This window comes from Polistes dominula, unplaced genomic scaffold, assembly GCF_049000335.1.
Source record: "Polistes dominula isolate Pdom_NZ unplaced genomic scaffold, Pdom_raw_medaka contig_12, whole genome shotgun sequence".
NCBI classification, from domain to species: Eukaryota; Metazoa; Arthropoda; class Insecta; order Hymenoptera; family Vespidae; genus Polistes; species Polistes dominula.
In genome coordinates, this window is record NW_028301116.1 from 3229939 (window position 1) to 3252821 (window position 22883).

At 31.4% G+C, this 22883-nt stretch overlaps 2 protein-coding genes and 1 long non-coding RNA gene across 4 annotated transcripts; 2 read left to right on the forward strand and 1 right to left on the reverse strand.

Moving 5' to 3' along the window:
• The first annotated feature begins 388 nt into the window (after positions 1-388).
• LOC107068646 (protein ST7 homolog) lies at positions 389-4963 on the forward strand. 2 transcript variants are annotated; one of them, XM_015325289.2, is made up of 3 exons: positions 390-845; positions 942-1421; positions 1528-4963. In XM_015325289.2, the coding sequence occupies exons 2-3, from the start codon at positions 995-997 to the stop codon at positions 2649-2651; spliced, it is 1551 nt and encodes a 516-aa protein (XP_015180775.1). In that variant the 5' UTR covers positions 390-845; positions 942-994; the 3' UTR covers positions 2652-4963. The 2 variants fall into 2 exon arrangements, with proteins under 2 accessions (XP_089032997.1, XP_015180775.1); XM_089176871.1 differs by having other exon boundaries at positions 389-1421.
• Positions 3422-21358, reverse strand: fwd (phosphatidylinositol 4-kinase beta fwd). Its single transcript, XM_015323433.2, is given in 13 exon segments — positions 3422-5723; positions 5822-6294; positions 6381-6757; positions 6873-7190; positions 7273-7503; positions 7593-7613; positions 7615-7724; positions 7810-7976; positions 8055-8189; positions 8272-8455; positions 8534-9405; positions 9539-9792; positions 19541-21358. Coding segments are annotated over 12 exon segments (3264 nt in total). The 5' UTR covers positions 9727-9792; positions 19541-21358; the 3' UTR covers positions 3422-5535.
• Positions 9803-19535, forward strand: LOC149031063 (uncharacterized). The gene is made up of 3 exons (XR_016178073.1): positions 9803-16556; positions 17434-17489; positions 17573-19535. It is a non-coding gene; the product is annotated as an uncharacterized LOC149031063 (long non-coding RNA).
• Positions 21359-22883: the final 1525 nt, after the last annotated feature.

The following is a 22883-nucleotide window of genomic DNA, read 5'->3' on the forward strand; positions in this document are numbered from 1 at the left end:
TCTACTTCTTTTCTTTTCTTCATTATTTTCTCTTTCTCATTCAATAATTAATTATTAAAAATATGCGTTTTGAATTATCATTTATTTAACTGCTTACGAAAAAAGAATAATTCTTTAAATAACATTTATTTCCACTGTGTTAATTAATACACATAATAAAATGTAAACATACGTTAAATGTGTTATTATTTTTGTAAACATATATATATATATATAATTACTACACAATTCTGAATACAATACTAATTATTTTTAATTCAACAAAGTATATAATTATACCTTTTCTTGTATTTACTATTAATTATTAAATAAACAAAAATACAATTTATAAAAAATTAATTCTTAATTGTATTTAATTTAAATTTTCGTTCTCTATTGAAAGCACCCAATGATCGTCCAATCAGTTTTACGCTTTGAAAGATCAATAAAAAAACTTCTTTCTGATTGGTTAACGCACGTTTGATTAATGTCGACTAATATAAAATTTATTTTATAATATATTTTGGATTCTTTACTAAATTTAAAGTGCATAAAAAGGAATTTTCGTTAATTATATATAAAATATAGTTATTTGAATAATAATTTGAACCGTCAAATATTGATATATGCTATATTTGCAAAATAATCCTTATCACTATATTTCTCAATCGAAATTTCTTGAAAGCAACAGTGCAAAATTACCATACATCGAAATGTACTAGATTTCGAAATAAGTTTTGAGAGCTTTCATTGCTCGAACGAGAATATTTACGAGTTCTATCTTTGTAAACATGTATTTATATTATTAAAATCCATAACAATAAATTGCAAAACTTATTTTATTAATCATACAATTGAAATAAAAAGTAAGAAATTTATTATTGTATAAAATTTATTGACGTGTGTTTTTTATTTTGTATGGCAGTTGATGTAATCATCAATAATATATTATTTCTCTAAAGTTTCAACACACAGATTTAAGATATATTTGCCAACAACGTTGACAGTCACATAAATGGCACATTTATTTACAAGTATGTGGGACTCCTCAATGTTCCTGAGCACCCTAACCCCGAAATTCTACGTAGCATTGACAGGAACATCATCATTAATATCCGGCCTTATTCTCATATTCGAATGGTGGTACTTCAGAAAATATGGTACTTCTTTTATCGAACAAGTATCTTTAAATCATATTTCACCTTGGATTGGTGGAGGTGACAGTGGAGCTGATAACGCTAACTCAACATTAAATAATTCCAATGGTTCCAATCAACAAAATGTTCCTGAATGTAAAGTTTGGCGTAATCCAATTAATTTATTTAGGGGTGCAGAATATCAAAGATTTTTCTGGGCCACTAACAAAGAGCCTCTAACATATTATGATATGAATTTATCTGCTCAAGATCATCAAACATTTTTTACTTGCGAAGGTGATACAGGTAAATATAATAAAAGAATCTATTGTATATATTTATAAGTAATAGTTGACAAAACTTAGATATAAAATGGCACATTGTTTTTATATTAATTGATCATATCATATAGGTAAAGATGAATATGAAATTATGCAAACAGCTTGGAGAGAACGGAATCCTGTAATTAGAATAAAAGCTGCGCACAGTGCTTTAGAAAGTAACCCAGATTGTGCACCAGCTTATATTTTACTCGCCGAAGAAGAAGCTACTACAATTGTAGAAGCAGAAAAGATTTTAAAACAAGCATTGAAAGTAGCAGAAAGTAATTATAGAAAATCTCAAAGTACGCAACATCAAGGCTCTATTGCAGAAACGATACATAGAAGAGACACAAATGTACTTATTTATATTAAAAGACGTTTGGCTATGTGTGCGAGGAAACTTGGAAAATTGAAAGAAGCAGTAAAAATGTTCAGAGATTTAACGAAAGAAGTACCACCAATTATGAATGTTTTGAATATCCACGAAAATCTAATAGAAGCTTTATTGGAAATGCAAGCATATGCTGATGTTCAAGCTGTTTTAGCAAAATACGATGACATAAGTCTACCAAAATCAGCCACTATATGTTACACAGCTGCATTATTAAAGGCAAGATTGGTCGCTGATAAGTTTTCACCAGATATAGCTAGCAAAAGAGGATTAACCACAGCAGAAATGTCTGCGGTAGAAGCTATTCATAGAGCAGTAGAATTCAATCCTCATGTACCAAAATATTTATTAGAAATGAAACCCTTAATCTTACCACCCGAGCATGTTTTAAAAAGAGGAGATTCAGAAGCTATAGCTTATGCATTTTTCCATCTTGCACATTGGAAACAAATGGAAGGTGCTTTAAATTTATTACACTGTACATGGGAAGGAACATTCAGAATGCTACCATATCCTTTGGAAAGGGGACATTTGTTTTATCCATATCCAACATGTACCGAGTGTGCAGATCGAGAACTTTTACCTACTTTCCATGATGTCAGCGTCTATCCGAAAAAAGAATTGCCATTTTTTATTTTATTTACAGCCGGTTTGTGCTCCTTTACAGCACTCTTAGCTTTGCTGACTCATCAGTATCCCGATACGATGGGTGTAGTAGCACGAGCAATGCTCGCTTGGTTCTCTCATCCTTTTTATTATATTTTGGATAAGTTAGAAACTGTCTTGCCGTCTAATTTATTACAACAGCTCTCTAGAATATAAGAAATTTTCTTATGATCTCTATTAACCAAGACCTATTGTGATATTTATATATTTTTTTTCTTCTTTAGATGCGCTTCAGAGAGGCGTATATTATTAGATGTTCGCGTAACACGTCTTCTTCCTTAATTACATTTTTATGACTGATGATTGGATATAGTATATATATTTATAGTACGAATTAATTATTTAGCGTTATAAGTCAATTAAATCATTTACATACTGGAACAGGTACAAGTGATTAAAAAAGAAAAAAAGAAAAGAAAACATGTAGAAATGCTTACGGCACACTTACCATTTTGAAACTTTCGTTTCTTACTTTACTGTTTTGTTTATTTATTTATTTATAGCCGTAAATAATACTTTTTCTTTAATATCGTATATAGATTTTAAATTTAAAAAAAAGAAATGATTAAAAAAAGGAATTTTCATTGTGAATTTTCGGTACATCTAGGTATATATATACATATTTATATTTTTATATTCAATTTTTTAATTGACTAATGACTTAAGCGACATAACTTGTTATTCTGTTTTCATTTATATCAAGAAAACAGAGGAAAATTATGGAACTTTATGCTTGTTGTATTGTTATTGGATTTTGTATAATATATATATATAAACGAAAAAGAAACGATAAAATGATATTATAAATGATTTCGAATGAATTATTTCAATGATAAATTATAAATTGATATTTTTTTTGTGTTATGAATTGGATGCACCTTGCTTGCATAGTTATTTAAAGGATACTTAGATAGAGTACACGTACATATCATTGCATTCGTATTTATTCGATATTTCATATTATCAATAGCTCGTAATGAGTTGAGAGAACAAACAAGACCAGGTATATTCATATTTTGCATATTGATAATGTAAAACATAGCTTATGAATGTTACACAAATGAAATAATAAATACAATTGTAATAAATCTGATCTTGAACAATTGTATTAAATATACGTAGTACAACGAGTATCGACAAATTTAGAAATAAAGATACTTTCTTCATTATATTATAAATTAATTTATACACATATATTAAAATATAACAAAATTGACAATTACTATTGAATAAATAAATCAACTCTGGTCTGCCTGTCTATCGTGAGACGGTTATGATAGGAGAGAGAGAGAGATATAAGACACTTGGAAGTCAGAGGGCCCAGGTCTCTCGTACTCTGGGCTAGCTCACCATGACTTTGATTTTGTTTCGAACATTCATTCACTATTAGCCTTAAATGATAACCGATTTCAATTTTTGTTTTCTTTTTATGTACAATACTTTTTAAAAATTTATAACTTAGTTACTCAGAAAAAAGAAAAAAACAGATATAACGCAGGAATAGTATTAAATAATTATTTCCACATAGCTAAGACAATTTGTATTATAATTATGAATGTACGTAATAAGAACATGTAAAAACTTTTCAAATGTAGTTCTTAAGTTTTACTATAAGAATTATCCTTAATAGATTGTTACAATTATATTCGTATATATATATATATATATATATATATATATATATATATATATATATATATATATATATATATATATATATATATTAGTATATAATACATAATATATATTAATATATAGTAATATTAATCTATAAAGTAGGAGATATTTTTTTTTTTGAGTATTCGTCTTCGGTTAGTATTTGAGCTATTTACATGAAGCCCATATACGTTTAAACGGCACATACGATTCTTCCGTCGCATTTTTTTAATCATTCTTACCATTCTGGATATATTTATTTATTGCCAAAACGGTTAAATTGTTATCTTTCGATTTGACAAAAGTCCACGTAGTGTTTATTTACAAATAACAGATTGTCCAGTTCACTATAAAGGTAGCATCATCGACAGACAGCCCTTTTTTAATCACTTCACTGCATTTTTAGACTTGATCGTAACCACCATTCTCTATAAATAAGGCACCTTTAACAAATTACGCTGTTATAGGCTACAACGATCTAGCAGTCCAACACTTATTACAATGTTACAAGATCTGCACTGATAGTAGATAACTCGTAATTGTCAATTGAGACTTACATAAACTGCTGTATTAATACATTGAACAAAAAACGATATGCATATGTAAATATTATGTAATTAACTGGGCACTATAAACATCAAAAATCATCTCCCGTTTTAAAGTTTACATCCTCTCAAAAAAACGGGTATAGTCATCTTCTCTCAATTTTTTCTTAATATGTTTTTTTTTCATTTATCATAAATTAACATAGTCATAACAAATACTTTATCATTTAATGTTTTATAGCGTTTATAATAAATATATTAACTGTACTTATATTGCTTATTACAATCCAATACCTTTGAAAGCAGCATAATTCGCGTAAAACTTTTCCTTTCCAAATGCCTCGAGAGGTTTCATCTAAAATGATTTTTTAATCTATTCTCATGCCTCATTTCTTAATGCCTCGAATTTCTTCTAAAATGATCTATCTAACATACGCCCACCATATTGGGCTGCCAAAGCGACAAGTAAATTCGAAGATCAGACGTAATTGACCTATAATCCAGTCAATGGGGTCGGATTTCGATTATTTTTAATTTTATATGAAACAAAAAGAATAGAAACAAAAAAAATATACAGAAAAAAAAACAGGAAAATATAATACGAAGAGCAATTTGTTCGCACTAATAAAACTATATCTCCTTGATCATCGAAAAGATTCAAAAAGTACTTTGTGCTCGTGGAATGTTGAAAAGTGTATTTAAAAGTGTGGAAGAAATGCTACATTATTTGAAATTGATATTATTTGCAACTGTCCTCTTCTTTGTCCATGATAAAAATATCTTCCGACGCCACAAAATTATGACACTGGGCGTGGATGAATAATAGCTTCACTTCGGCATTAAAGAGTACCATTTGCGAAGTACTGATACCGGTCATACAGTTTAGTAGACCAAGAATGGATGCTACCTTCGACCAAATCTTCGACATGACGACGTAGATGATCTTCCGTAAGTGTAAGATGAAATCTGTTTTTCAATCCTTGAACTGTGGCAGCTCCTCCACTGCGGAAACAAGGAAGCTGAGATCCTATAATGAGAAAACAAACAAAAGGAAAGGATTAAATGAAGAAATGATTCTTTTTTTACGGACAACGACAAAATATTAATTATTAAACAGATTTATACCTGATAACATGATCTCTACAAGATTAACAATCTTTTCCATGTGCTTTCGTGCTGCGATCAAACCTTGAAGAATGAGAGTTTTAAATTGTTGAAAAATTTTCGATTGGCTACCACCCATAACTTCAACAAATTCGGGAGTCAACTTAAATGGACTGGTCTCAAAACCTAAATTCCTAGGTGAAGTTGACAATATGAATCCAAAATCAATATGTATTAAATGTCCATCGCTGTGTAATAAAATGTTTCCATTGTGACGATCTTTCACTTGAATGAGGTAACTTATAAGACAATAAGCAGCACAACTTTGCACGAAGTTCTTTTGGGCAATGATGAAAGCTTCGGAATTTGTAGGACCAAATTCTCGTTCGAAGTATTGTAAAAGTGTCAACTGACAATGTTTTTTTATTTGGTGTAGAGATACAGTGTTCAATATTGGTTCTATCAATCCACTATCGTTGGATAAACATAAAATCCTAAAAATGATATCGAATTGTAATAAATTATGTATTACTGAAGAACATAAATTAATGTTTGTAATAATAATTAATTTGTATTATACTTGTATGGTTGAACCCAAAGTGGAATTTTCTCATCTATCCAAATTTTCTGTAACATTGAAAGTAATTGGGAAGCAAGAAGTTCTTGTCTTAAATCATCTCCACATTTAACAATAACGGCAAGAAGTTTCCAAGTAGCTAAATGACCATATGGACTGGATGCTCTAATACGTTTCTGCTTTAATTCCCATGGTTCTTTGAGGACGGCGGCTGATGGATCCTCTGGATCATGATTAAATGTTGCACTAGGTGTAGCAGTCATTTCACTTAGACGTCGTTTTATATCACCAGGTACAAAAACTGGTTCTCGACTGTCAGATGATTCTTGACTTAGTTGAGATATCGTATCTCTATCTCTTGGCTTACGAAGTTGTAAATACTATTAAAGTACAAAATAAAGATTAAATAATGAAGTAATATGAAGACAAAAATAAGTACATTTATTGTCGATACATTTAAATGGTTTTATTTAATTGAGACACAAATATTATTACCTGTTGAGTTATTTCATCGTCTTCTTGACTCCAACAATCGTTTGGATCGTCATCAGGAAAATTAAATGCTATATCTGTACTTCTAACAGAATACGGAGAAATATTTTTAACAGGAGTCTGTCTCAGTGCCGTTGCTACACTTTGTTGCATTTCAGCAGAAACCATATTAGATGATGACGTCACATTGGACTGTTCACCACCAGTTAGATTTTCTTCAGACTTTGTATGCCTTAATGAACTTCCCATAATTTTGGTCGGTACAGGAGATGTATATAAATCTTCTACTTCCAATACTTCGACATAAATAATATACGGTGCCTAAAATTATCAAATTTATCAATATATAAATGAGATAGGAAATACAAATATTTATAGAAATATAAGAGCTAGAAATACCAACCTTATCTTTACTATTAAGCACAGCAGCATACTGAGGAGGGACTCGTACAATATGATGCGGTACTATACTATGCAAAGGCAACCATACCCTTGCAGGAAGATTTAAATTAAGAGTGTTAAGTTCTGCTACCAACTGTACAGTCTTACTTTCCTTTGTTGGAATTGTTCCAAGTAATTTACCAATAGATATCAATGCTTGAATAAATTCAAGTTCTGGAGCAAGACGGGGTGCCTATTATAATAAAAGACAAAAGGAGAATATATACATCATAATGTATTATTAAAATTAAGTAAGCTTTTTATGAATATCCATTTACTTACATTGCAGAAGCAATCGGTTTTTTTCACCTCTTAAATCATTTACCACACCTTGGCAGGAATAAAAACAGGTACAACCATTGTCAAATGCTCGACCAGAGCTCAGGTCCCCAAGGCTTACTTTATTTATTGTACCTTAATACAGAAAGATAAATACATGAATTTTCGTTACATTATGTATTTTGAAATAAAAACTTGATTTCAAAAATGTTATATATACCGGAATGACTACGACGTAAGGTTTGGAACAATCCAGTAGCATCCGATTGAGATCTTTGGTGAGTTTTCTTATTAGGTGATGTAACGTTCTGTGTTAAAGGTAATGGCGGCGAAGCAGGAACTTGCAACGCGGAAGAACGTTGCTTTCGTGTCAGATTTCCTTTCGGCCTGTATTTATATTAAATATATATTATTATAATACATTCTTATCATTTTATACAGTATTTTATATTTAAATTTGTTTACCTAAGTTCGTCTGACAAAATGAGATTTTTTAATTTGGTCCCGTGAGACTTCTTTTTGGATGGTAAATGAGCATCAGAGCTGTATGCGTCTAACAGCCAAGCACATTTTAACGAGAAATCGGCCGATTGTCTACATCTGTAAACAAAAAATTACAATATTAATTCAATAAAAATATTATAACGTTAAATACATTCATCAAAAAATATATATATTTTACCTATGGACAAGATATGGATAAAGGACTTCAGTAACATCATGAAGCTGTATATACATTAACACCAATTGTGGCAAATAGAAATCCACTTCGTTATCAGGAAAACTGAACATCTTGTTACCTAAAAATATACTAAATATGTGTGAATTTGCTGTTTCAACACAAGAATCCATAATGCAAGATTTATCTAAAAGTATGTAAATTTATATCAATTTTTTTTTTACAAAATTAACAAACTACCAATGAAGAATGTTAAATAATTTACCTAGATAACTCTGAACACCTGGCTCTTTGGAATTGAAAAGATAGGATATCGCCATAGACATATCAAATATTTGACTCTCGAATAACCTGAGTAAACATCCCTCCGATGGCTTTGGCTGAACCGTCTCTTGTCTTTGAACTTCTGGTTGTTTTTTTACAGTTTCTTTGTCTGGTTGTGCAGAGGTGCCACAACATAAAGTCATAGCAGCACCTGCCAATTCTCCCTGCACCATAGCCACTTCGGAGGAAGAGTTCTGATACTCCATAGCTTTTTCAGATATGCTATTACAAGGTTCCTCACGTGGATATTCATGATTTTGAAGTTCTTTGGGACAAAGGACTATACCAGAATGTTCTTCAGTTTCATGATTAGTTTTATCGAGATTCTTTAGTTTACAGAGTTCACGATCACCATTTTTATCAGACAAGGACTCACTAAGTAGCACTAATTCCACAGGAGACACTGATACAGACACCCCACTGTTATCTTCTCCATCGATAACATCAACGCCATCCATATCTCCTGCTTGTGACAAGGTAGAATCGAGACTTTCTCTACTATGTAAATGATCTATACTTGACTCTCTGGTAGCTGTGTTGGTGGCGTCACTGGAACCGCTGTCGGAACCACAAAGTATACCAGAGTCATCTGATCCAAGACTAGCGAGGTCTTCGCGTTCTCGGCTACGTCCTTTGCAGGTTGGCACCGTTGTCTTAATAACAGGCGTAGGATTCGTCTCGCATTCTGGACTCGGAGTAACGTCCACCTCAGGGATTCGTTGTAAAGCCGAATCCAGACTTCTGTTTCTATGATGTAACGTTAATGTTGTCGCGGCCACTTGAGGCACCGGTGGAAGTAAGATACCCATTGACCTGTAATCAATATTATAATTAATGTCTTCGAGTTTACAGCCCTTGGATCATTTGTATTTCATGATCCAATTATCCAACTTCGAAATAATCTCTATCACTATTTCATAAGGCAATACAGAAACTTCTGTAATACCTAAAGTCCAAGCTATGATTTCGTTGATGAGTTGTCAGCCTATTGCGAGTGCTGATCGATGGATTTGGCCGGCCGTGAACGAGAGGAACATTACAATTAAATAATTTGTGCCTTTTGATATGTGCCACGCTTTCCTGGCGTGTCGATGATCCACCAGTAGGCACTTTTACGGCTACGACTTCGCTCATATTAAACTTAAACAACGAGCAACAAGCTCAGCCAACAGTCATCTGCTGTTCATGTTGACAGCTCACCTATTACAAATAGAAGAGAAAGAACAAAAATAAGAAACATTTAAAAATATTATCAGCTAGCATTAATAATTAATTAATTACTAATTATTATTATATTATTAGTCAACATTGAGACCGATTGAATTAAAATGAATTTTAATAAATTAAGTATAGTATTAAAGAGAAGTATTCTTTAGTTATGTAATCATGTCTCTAATCTGTATACATAACCCAAAAGAAGACAGTTTGACATCGGTTTATTCGCTGCCAATGTTGACGGTGAATGCTTAACACCTGCATACGTACTACGTGTATACATATACAATATATGTATGTCTGTATATATATGTGTATTTCCTTTCTTAAGACGCAAACAATTTGTGGGTAGGAAGTACAGACGTTTTTTGGTGAATGACGAATATCTTCTGAGAAAACTTTATTTCTTCGTGGAAAAACACGAAAAGTTCACTGTAATGCGAAACAAATTCTAGGCACGCTTAGTTTCTAGAGCAAAATTTTAATTAAACTCAAACGAGTATGAGTCTTATAAACGTTGCAACGAAACGTCGTGTATATATATACGTACAATATTATGTCGACTTAAAACAAAAAAAAAAGCAACCGAAATTACTTCTTCTCCACGAATAAAAATCTTTGTCCATGAAGTCAGGTGGGAATTCTAGTTTCTTATTTTCTTTTTTTTTTTTGCATTCTCGATATATTTATATATAATTTTACAGTATATACCCAGTGATTCTTAAAATTTGTTAATTCTTGCATAAATCCATATTAATAAATACACATAACATTTAGCAAATTTAGTTAATAATTTTGTTTGTTTGTTCAAGAATTAGGTAAAAATAAATAAAATGCATTTTAGATCAGAAAAGAAAAATATAATTGAACAAATTCAACTAATTATAATAATTAATAGGATGAATGAGCCCATTGTTGACCGCCGCGCCATATTGTTTCAAATGGTAGAATATAAATTTGACGCTGTTTTTCAACAATTGTCAGAAATCCAAGTTCATAAAAGATAAGAAGTCGCAAATGGAAATAATATGAAAATTGATGTAGTAATATATTTTGTAGCACCTTTCCTTCTGAGGAAAAGGAAGTCGCGGGTTTTCCCACAGAGAGAGACACACACACATACACATTGGGAACCATTGTAACATATAACTTAAAAACAAAGTAACGAACGGAATCACATTAATTTGTTGTACAAGTTCCATTCAAATTGATTTGTCATGACCCATTGTGAGATTCTCGTCGTGAAGCCGCTTAATAGGGGAAAAACAAAACCTAAGCAATTGCATATACTTGAGAATACAATCGTTGTGTTGGAGTTGGAAGCTTTGTTTGAAAATGATGGCACTAGAGAAATTTATAATAGGGAATATAAGCGAAACAAAATTGCATGTAGGTGTGTATGTGTACATGTATATAAAGGGATGTGTGAAAAAGAACATCGCATAAAACAGATTGCGAGAAATAAATCTCACATAACCTAGAAACTATTACTAGATATGAGAGAAATACAAAGATCCTTGTAAATAGGTTTTATGTATGTTTATGGATGAGAAATGATATAGAAAAACATAGAAAGATCTAAATAATATATCATTACTGACAAGCCACCAGATAAATGATATAAATAGGATGAAAAGAAACATTTCGTCATTTGTCGACTATCAAGAAGTTACGAAAATATAGATGATATGTAAAATTCCGTAATCGTTTCATTCAAAGAATTCAAAAATTATATTTTTCATAAAATTTATAAGAAAAATAAAAAGAGAAAGTATTAGGAGGACTGGAAAGTAATGTCGTTTCTACAAATGGTCCAATTTTGTATATTTTTATCAAAAAACCGATTAATTTTTATCACTTTGATATTAAAAATTTTGCATACTAGATGGAAAAAGGTTGTTGATAATGAGGGGTGGTAATTACATTATTGATTAAAAATAACAAACTTGTTAGAACAAAATATATTCGTTTAAATTTAAGATTAGAAAGCGCCATTATTTTCTTGTCCACTTAATATAATAAATTAAATGTAAAAATGACATTTTTTTATCGCGATACAAAGGAAACAAAAACAAAATGAAGACTTTACGTATTATCGTAATAAATGAGCACGTAATCGTAAAGGAACATTTCAAGACAAGTTGAGAACTATTTCCGGTAGGTAAGTGAAACGTCGATTCTATATAAAGTTAAAGGTTAGATCCAATCAACGTTTCATTCTATTTTACTGTCTCCTCAAGCTCAATCATACAATTAACACCTATTTCTATGATCAAAGGAATGATCTAGGATTGAAATCATTTCTTCGATGTCCTTTATCAAATAAGTTTTGTGCTTATACGTTCACATATGTTGGAATGTCACGTTGATATTACTAACTTTTATGGTTATGTTTCAGAATAATAATAATAATAATTTATTGTAGAAAAATGAGATAAAATTCTTCGAACTAGCAACGCCCACGATCATTCGAAAACGATTAGATTTATAATGCATTCTAGAGACTTTGTTTCTATATTCCAAGGTCATTTGAATATTTCAATATTATTAGCCTCGTAAAGAAACTTTGTTCTTGCAATTGATCGATACAAGGAAAACAAACTTTGCAATCGTTTAAACAAGTTGATGAACTTCCTTTTTTTTCTCGATAAGGCCAATTTTCTGAAGTGCATGATTTATCCACTTACGCTTGATACTTGGCAAACTGCCAGGACTTGAAATCTTTAATCGAATTAACTGTGTGTTCACACACGTGTTAACACAATCGATCGCTGTTGAATGTCTCTAAAGGATTTTCAACAATTTATGGATTGATTATATCTTGAAATATTTTTTTGAAACTTTTTCAAATTCCTCGAACATGAATAAACTAAGTTTTTTAACACTAGATATATGCCACCATTTTCAGTATACCTATTTCTACCACACTAGTCCAAATGACTGGTGTATAAAAAAAATGCTTTTTGAGTCTTCCAATCTTTATTTACTCTTAAAAAATAACAAAAAATGTTTAACAATAATAATTTTAATAGATAAATGGATTTAAAGGCATTTTTAAATAACAAAATATGCTTAATTATTTACAGAAATTAAATGTTATATGAAGTCGAAATTTTCAATTAAAATGGCCGACTAGTCAAAATGACTGGTCTGGTATATCTAGTGTTAAATACTTAATGTTCTCAATATAGGAAAAAAAAGAAAATAAATTCATTAATAAAATACAAACTCTTGATAAATGTTTTTTCTTTCTTTTATATCACGTAACGATATCTTATGCTCTAACGTAATAATCTTTATGGCTGATGAGAATTATTCTTGAAATGAAGTTTTTCAGAACAAATATATAAATGTTACTACTGAATATACATCCGTATTCGGTTTTATCATCCAAATGAATCTCTCTCTCACTCACTCTCCTATTTTTTTTTCTTCGTTATACTATATTTCATTTTCATTTATAATTACGTAGTATCTTTTTTATGTCGTAAAAAGTCGATATACAATTTAAAAGAGAAGCAAAATTTTTTTCTCTAACATTGCGCTGCTCGTAAACTTCTTGACCTCATCACGGTCTGGCACGGTAAATTTAAAAAGAGAAAACATCGTGTTATATTCATCCATATTTGACAAAGCAAGTTCATTTCGTGAGAGGAGACTCTCTTAAGAAACACGCGTATATCGTAGTCTCTCTCTTTCTCTCTTTTTTATAAAACACAACAACCAGACTCTTCCGTGAAACACAAAAGAGCGTCGAGTTTCACGAAAACGGTACCACGATGTGTTAAACTCGAATGTTCGCGTCCAGCCGAGCATGTGCTTTCACTAGTTTCACTTCGTGTACAATTCCCTTATTCTTATTCTTCTTTCTCCTTCTCCCTTTCGCTTAAACTTCTTTTTTTTTTTGTGAAATGAATTCTTCTCAAATTATAAACCAAAAGCAACAAAAAGAAGACAAATTTCAACCAATCGTCATTGTGTTGTGTTCCTTGTGCGCAAGCGCGCGAAAATATCCTACATTTAAAATAATTGGATAATAAATTTCATCAGGGTTTTACATAACACAAACATACACACATTCATTTGCCAAAAATTACTAACTCTACAAAATATAAATTAAAGAAAATTAAAAATAAATAACCATAAGTTTATTTTTAAATGTAAATTGTTTAAATTAATTATAAATAGATGTGTAGTTTTTATGGTTACAAGTTGTAATATAAAATAGAATAAGTTTATTCAATTGCATATTTAAATGTTGAAATATTTTAACAACCAATTCAAATTTTATTTTAATTACTTTTAATTATTTTCACACAATTTATTCCATTATCAAATAATTATTAATTTAAAATAAAATAAAATAATATATATATATATATATATATATATATATATATATATAGTAAATGCATAAAAAAGTTGATCTCAATCTCGTGGTATCTCGAATGAAGAGCAAGAGAAGCAAAGCGTGTTAAATTGCAAAGAACCTCTCTACCGACCAACGATTTCTCACGGAATATCGTCCTTTCCGGCGGAAGAGGGTAGGGATGATGACGACGTAACAAAAAAAAATAAAAGTAAAAAGAGAAAGAGAGACAGATAGCGAGAAATCAGTCTAGAGGACACAGCTACCGCAATTCTCATTTTGTGCTCCTTGATTGACAAACATTCGATCCCGACAAATTAACGTCAATCATGATTATGGCACGTGATTGGTAGAAAGAGAGAAAGAGAGAGAGAGAGAGAAAAACAACAGCATTGAGTCGTTTCATGCGTGTGCACTTTGATCTTTAGCGCTTATTTCGAGCTAAATTAATTTTACTCGTGTCAAATTTTGCATATATTTTTTCGTTTAAGTTTCTAAGTCATTGATAATAATAATTATTATTATTATTCATCGTAGTAATAAAATTTTACAGATTGTATTTAAAGTGAGATCAAATCGATATAAAAATGCTAATAAAATTGTTCTCACGTGTGATAAAGAAATAATTGACGTAATTCATTAAAACGTAAAGAATATAATAATACTTTTATGAACTGTGACTATCTAAATTTGATAATAATTATAATACTTTTCTTTATGTCGTATTTAGTCATGGTATATAAATATACATATAGAGAATAAAAATAATCTATTTAAAATGTTTAGTCATAACAAAATGAATCGATTATCTTACATAGGTAAGCAAGAAAATTACTGACATGTATTGCATTTCAATGTATATGTTATCAATTCATATATATATAGTCAAGTCTATATTCACAGTATCGATAGACTATTCTCCGAAACTATAGGGATGCACATTCCTGACAAAACATCTAACCTACGCGTATGTTATATATGTATATATGTGTATGTAGATTCAATTGACTTGACCTAACTATACAATCATAATCACGAGATTCAAAAGGACATATGATTCAATGTGCATATAGAAGAATAAAACATAAGTATTCGGTGAAAACACTTGTGCAAATCACCATCATATCACCTACGTTGTTTCTTAAAAATAAGACTTGAATGTGTGTGTGTGTGTTAGTGTGTAGTGTGTACGTTTGAAGTTTAAAACGCCTATACACCTTTCAATCTGCCATATCTCTTTTTGCCCGCGCAATTTTACGAGTCGACGTAATTTATCAGGTGAAATGAGCACGATCGCGATAATCTGATATAAAGACTACGTAATCGAGGGGGAATGCGTCGAAAGAACGTACTCGATATATCGTTTAACATCAAGGACGCTTTTTAAAAGTACAAATGTACGAAAAACAATAAGGATGGATAGTAAATATTATACATGAACAACATTTTTTTATTTTATCTTATTTCACTGAATAATATAGCATTCATTTTGTTTTATTACCTTTTTTCATAACGAATATTATACTTCAGTAAAATAATATAATGTAGCAAACATTGAGCATGTAAAATTAATAATTGTAAGAAAAAATAAAAGAAAACTTTTGTGAAACGATCTAATACATTTCATATTACAATATTAACATTATTTTTACCAAAGATATTAAAAGGAAACCTTTCATCCCTTTCCGATTATAATTCAGAACTCTTCCGGCACGACTTGTTTACCATTTACTTGCCTAAAAGTACCTACTAATGAAAAAATAATTAAAATGTTAATTCCAATTATTATTTTTCAATCAACTTTTTAATTTTATATAATAATTATTAATTTATAAGAGTATCTTTTTTTTATCCTCCTATTTCTTTGTGGATCTATAATACGCATTTTTTTTTTTTGATCGAAACAGGTATGATATTTAATATCGTGGTAGAAATAATGTTAAAGGAACAAAGTCTTGCGAGAGCGTGTAACCTTTTTGAAAGAGACCACATCAAACGATTGAAATACGAGATAAAATCAAAACGAAAAAGGATGCAAGAGATGCGACGTCGCGTCTGCAGTCAAACGTATGAATGTATGAACGTATGTATGTATTATACAAACATGTATATACAAATGTATATATATATATAAACGTACGTTGAGAAAAGTGGAGAGGTAGCCGAGGACAACCGAGGGAGATCGAGCGTTGCTTCGGTCGGTTCCTCTTACTCTGTTTCTCTCTCTCTCTCTCTCTTTCTCTCTCTATCTATCTATTTATGCCTCTCTCGCTCACACATCTATCCCTAGTGAAGTTCATTTCATCTCCTTTTTGCAAATCTTTTTCGTCGGCAACGTTCACGCGTGACTGCATCTATTGCGGTGCTGTGTTTCTCTGAGGTATTGTGTGTTTGTGTGTGTGTTGTACTAGGGAGTAAAAGCAAAAATAAGAAAACTAAGGGCCGCCTTGCCGACGTCTTAAGGGCTCATGATTCATTCTTTATCTTCCTTTCTCTTTCCATGATCGTATTCCCTTTCCTCTTTCTTCTATCTACCCACCTATCTTCCGTGAGAATTCGATCGACTCTTCTGATTTCACGGAATCGTCCGTCGGTTTAACCACATCTTACCTACCCCTTCTTTTCTAATCCTTTCAAGCGTGCCGAACTAAATCGGAATTTAATTATTTCCGACTCCTATATTTTTTCTTTTCTACCTATGCCAATTTCAAATATTCCTCCTTTTTTTTCGTTTCATATTGGCCAATCAGGAATGGTGACGCCGAGTAGCCGATTGGTCAAGAGGGAGTTAATCAATCAAATTGTAGTATTACGTTTGAACGCTCATTGGTCAGTTTAATAATCCACTTATCAAAAGAACGTAAATTATGCAATGGATGATACGAGATAAAACAAACAGATACACGTTTTGCACAATCGATAAAACAATCAGTAATCTCGTAGAGGAAACTTTTTTCTTTGTATCAATAAATCATTGGTTTTTTAACTTTAACAATTTATCTTTGTTATAATATATACACGTTGTTTAATACTCCTGCTAGTTTTAATAAGATTTCTTTTCGTATTTTATAATGATGTATCAAAGTTGCAGATGCCTTTCGAAGTGAAACATTCGGTACATCCTTCTAACTATTTCTATCAAGTATTTTTTTCTTTCACGATTAGAAAGCGATAGATAGAAACTCACTGTTGATATCTAACTGTATTATTTTTTATTTTTATACAAGTTTAACAGCATAGTCATTTCTATTTTCTAGATAATGCGATAATATTCGATATTATCTTTTCGTTATCTAATTGAAAATATTGACATGTAAGTAAATACTCATTTATCAAATCTACTTTCATTTAAAGCAACAAGAACGAATGAAGATTAAACAAACGATTTGTTTATAGAATTTTAAATAAAAGTTATTATTTGAAAACAAAAAAAAAGAAAAATGAAATTAAAAGCATTTCCGTTAAAGGATGGTTTTTTAATAAACGTTAAATCCCGGATGCAGACAAAACGTTTACCGCATGCAGGATCTTAAGAAGATACATTCATCCCCCTCTATAAAACTTTTTTCAACCCTTTGGACGAGTTTTACGTCAAAGCTGACGTCATCAATCCATGTGCGATGGCATTGAAAAACAGAAGTATACTAAAGAAAAATAAGTATGCAAATATGTACCAAGAAAACAAAACAACTTCAATAGAATCTAATATGTGTACATACATAAATACAATATTTATCGAAAATTAACAAAAAAGAAATAAAGTAAATGTATAGATAAATGAGAGAAGAGAAAACAAACTCATGTTTCTATCACGTGACTAACTTCTCATCGTTTTCAGCATTTTCGCTGGTCATTCTAACAATCTGGCAAGGATCCAATCCGAAGAAACGAACGAACATTCTCTCTTTGTGTCCTTTAATTTCGTAACAGTATGTAAACTAAATAATACTATTAACGATCGTGATTCGATCATGGTAATCCCCATTTTCAATCGTTTTTTTATTATTGTCTTCTCTATTCATTAAACATTTATATTATGAAACATACTTTCGTCGAATTTCACGACTTTCGAAAGAACGCGGCTAAACTTTTCGTGCACTCATATATCGCGTTCAAATCGATTCGAGAAAGTCGACAATGCCAGCCAAAACTAAGACTTTACATATATATATATACATACAATCTACTACTACTCCTACTACTACTATTACTACTCTACTACTACACTACGTATAACAACACATCCTGGTTTCTCTTGCTTTGCATTTAACTGTTCCTAACCTAACAATAAAAAACAACAAAAGAAAAATAAAATAAAAGAACTAAAAAAAGAAAAAGGAGAAATAATTTAAATAAAAGGAATTCCTTTCTTTTTATATATATATATACTACATGTTTATTGTCATCTCAAAACATATGTGAGTAAATATACTTTTAAAAGCAAAAGTATGCATGCTTTTCAAAGTCAGGCCATTTCTCTTTCTCCCACTTCCAGTAGGATATCAGAAGTAACAAAAATGTAGGAAGGGTCCCTCCCTCCCCCTATCCGGCACTGCACTTTACGATTGACAACTACAAACATTCTCTCTATCATTCTTTTTCACCATTTGTGTATATATATATATATATCTCGACACGAACAACACTAACAAACCGAATTGCATGAACACCGAAGAATCATCGACCGCCTCTCCCCCACCCTCACCTTCATCCCTCCTTAACGATAGCTTTCTATTTACTGTATAAAACGAATTTTACTCGAAAATAAATATTTACGAAAACAAATTTTAATTCGTTTATGTGTATCCTTTTAAAAATTAACACATTGTCCTAGATTTAATAATTATTATTATTATTGTTAAAATTTGACAAACGGAGATGGCAATTAATGCTCATTCCTCAAAATGACATATCACGATTCTTTATCTGAGTACATATATATATATATATATATATATATATGTATGTATATATACATGTGTTTAAATGTATATTTAAGTGTATACGCGTGTGTGTAAGTAAACGATGAATCCCCCGCTTTCACACATTGCAGGGAACGAGGTTCCCCGAGATACGTGCTCATGAAACCTCTGCCTACTAGCTTTTGTTCTTTCTTTCTATACATCTCTCTCTCTTTCTCTCATACAGATAAAACAAGGATAGAGTATTCGTCTATTCATCTCTCTTTCACTAAACATACAGTAATAAACTCGCACGCCGCACACATATATACATACTATATATATATATATATATATATATATATATATACATATGTCAGAAAGAGAAATGTCGATGATCATCACAACGATCAGGGTGCGACATTGACAACGATGATGTGGCGGCGACGGTGAATAAACTCACCTCACATTCGAAAATCCCAAATTTGTGTTACAATCGGACTGACAGCATACTATCTTCGATCACTATATTTCTCCCTTATACTTTATTTCTTTTTTTCCAACTCGAACTTTGAATGTCTTTCTCTCTCTCTCTCTCTCTCTCTTTCTTTCTTTCTTTCTTTCTTTCTTCCTCTTTAGATAGAAAGGACGGTAAAGAAGAATCCGAGTAACGTAAAGTTGATAGTAATGAATAGTAGTAGTAGTAGTAGTAGTAGTAGTAGTAGTATTGCTTGTAGTAACGATGCTTGCCAGTGAAAGAGTTATATATATATATATATATTATGTATATATATACGTATGTATGTATATATATGTATATCCTTTTTTCCTAATGGTAGAGCTCCAGCAGAGTTACTGTCACGCACTGAGAGTGTAGGAGAGGCCGCTTTCAAGCGATTTCGCGCGACGCCCGGCTACGCCCAACAACGACGACAACGGTGACTTCTTCCAACACTGATCCTCGTTTCTTCTTCATAGCCTCACACCACGTACATTTCGTTGAACGCACGAACCACTCACGACTTTTCCCGAGTTCTTTCTCTTTCTCTCCTATCTATCTCTCTTTATTTCTTTTTACTTATATATATATGTATACATACACATATACGATGTATACACATACATATAATACGTATACATAACATATATATATTATATATCTAATTGCTTCTTTCTCTATTTCTTGTCTATCCTTCTCTGTATTCTTCTTCTTCTTCTTCTTCTTCTTCTTCTCTTTCGAAAAAACTTAGTAATTTTTTTTTCTCTTAGAAACGTTGTCTCGTCAGTCAGATTCACTTAGAAATGTGTTATGCGTTTTTTAAACGTTGATGATGAGAAAACGTTGTGTGACCACCAAACGAGAGAGACGCGAGAAAGGCGACGCGAGAGACGACCTCGCCAGGCTCGACTGCTCGCGCCGCACGATGCACCGACTGGCACGACGCCACTGCTGCCAACCGAACGCTCGCCTTCCTAAAACCCGAACAATGCCGAGTAACAGGGCTGTACGCTTCGAATCTGATACCCGATTAAATTATCTTTTTCCTTCACTAGCCTATCAGTCCAGTCGGTCTGTCATTCAAAGTTTTCTTTTCTCGAATCTTCTTTGATATAATTTCAAACTGATAAATAATTTGTAAATATTGGTTTATTAATTTACAATTATCGTCGATAAAGTTATTTATTGATTATGAAATTCATTCTTATGATAAAGAATATGATACTTTCGTTAAGAATATTTTTAGGATGTTTTTTCGTTTTTTTAAAGAATAGAGATAGGAAGATAAAACCGAGTTGTTTTTTTAGAAAATAAATATAAAAGCGTTACGTTACTGGAGACACGTTAATGCCTTGTACCGATGCTAACTAACGAGATAACAACGAGAATGCAAAACGGTAGGAGAGCGATCGCATGGGATGTCACATATGTGAACGTATTGCATTTCATTCCGATCTACGAGAGAATTGAAAAATCACATAGTAGACATGCTTAAAGTAGAATACGCTAAGAGAATACATATCGAATCGAGATAGACGTATGTGTAGGTGTAACAACTAAGCGTGGGTGGTCCACGGCAGGGCTTCGTCCGCCTGTTTTTCGCGTGGGGCGTACGCAATTGGGTATATTCGTTCTATCTTTCTGTTTCTCTCTCTTTTCTACATTCTTTCTCGATTCGCTTAATGTTGGCAACGTTTCTCGCTGGGTGTTTGTACGGGAAAGGTCGCGTTGTGCGACGAGTGCAGCTGTACCGAGCACGAACCGAAAGCTTCGTGACTGCCTTATGCCGCGTTTACACTCCACTCACATTCCCCGCTAACTCTGATCGAAAGTATAGTTTTGGAAGATGGCGGCAAAAGAACGGTGGGAAGGGGGAAGAAGAAGAATAAGAAGATGCCAATGCCCGCAAGACAAACTCTCTCGCATCTTATAACTACTTTACTTCGTTTCTCCTTTCTCCTTCTCTTAAAAAAAAAAAACCCTATTTATCTTCTTCCGCATTTACAGGTTAGGTTTCGTTACAAAACTTCATTAATTTCGAATTTTGTTTTACCGCAAACCTTCGAAGACATGTTTTCAATCATACAAAATGGATCCTTTTATTTGTGCATATAATCAAAAATTGTTCTATTTTCGTCACACTATATGTAAATGTATTTTTAATTTTAGTTTTCGCAAGTTCATTTCCAAAAACCTTCATGATTCTTATAAAACGTCGTCGATGAGAAACTCATGGAGTTCTTTGTTTCGAAACGATCTGACTTTTTAGCACGCACTTTTGCCTTCCCGCTTTTCATACCCGTATGTCTCTCTTTCTGATTTAATTTTATTTTTCTGAACCCGTTAGAACTTTTATCGAATGAAATATATTTATGAGTTATTTTGATGAAATATAAAATAAAATAAAAAATTATTATCGAAGAAAGCAAAATAATTTTGTGAAAAGTATACTTTATAATTTGATGACAAACGAGAATACAATTAAACTTAAAATATTTGACCAAAAAAAAAAAAAGAGATATTAATTTATATAGAACAATTTTGCAATTCCACGTGCGTTGATATACGCCGGGTATACGCCAAACAGCTGTTCGCTTACGGCGATACACGTTACGATAATTAACTAGAAAGTACGCGATTTGCACACACACCCATACATATGTATATAAATATACATGCATGAAATCACGCAGGTGTCAAACTTATTACATATGTACATACGTACGTCGCAAGCAATGAAATTGGTTCGCGCCGATTTTTATGATTATCAGTTTCCTTTTAAGTCGCAAAACAACTATCGTCGAATGTTTTTCATCTTTTTTTAAAAGTCCAATTGCATATCTTTCTCGACTTGCGTAAACGATAAATAAAATACATATATACACGATTACAAATTTTATTTGTTATTACTCGTCTTCATTTATTATAAAAATGATTCCAAATTTTCATGATTTATTAACACTAGATATATGCCACCATTTTCAGTATACCTATTTCTACCACACTAGTCAAAATGACTGGTGTATAAAAAAAAATGCTTTTGAGTCTTCCAGTCTTTATTTACTCTTAAAAAATAACAAAAAAAGTTTAACAATAATAATTTTAATAGATAAATGGATTTATAGACATTTTTAAATAACAAAATATGCTTAATTATTTATAGAAATCAAATGTTATATGAAGCAGAAATTTTGAATTAAAATGGCCCGACCAGTCAAAATGATTGGTCTGGTATATCTAGTGTGAATCAAAATATATTCCACATTATAAGATGAGATCATGCATCAAAAAGATTTATCGAAATTAA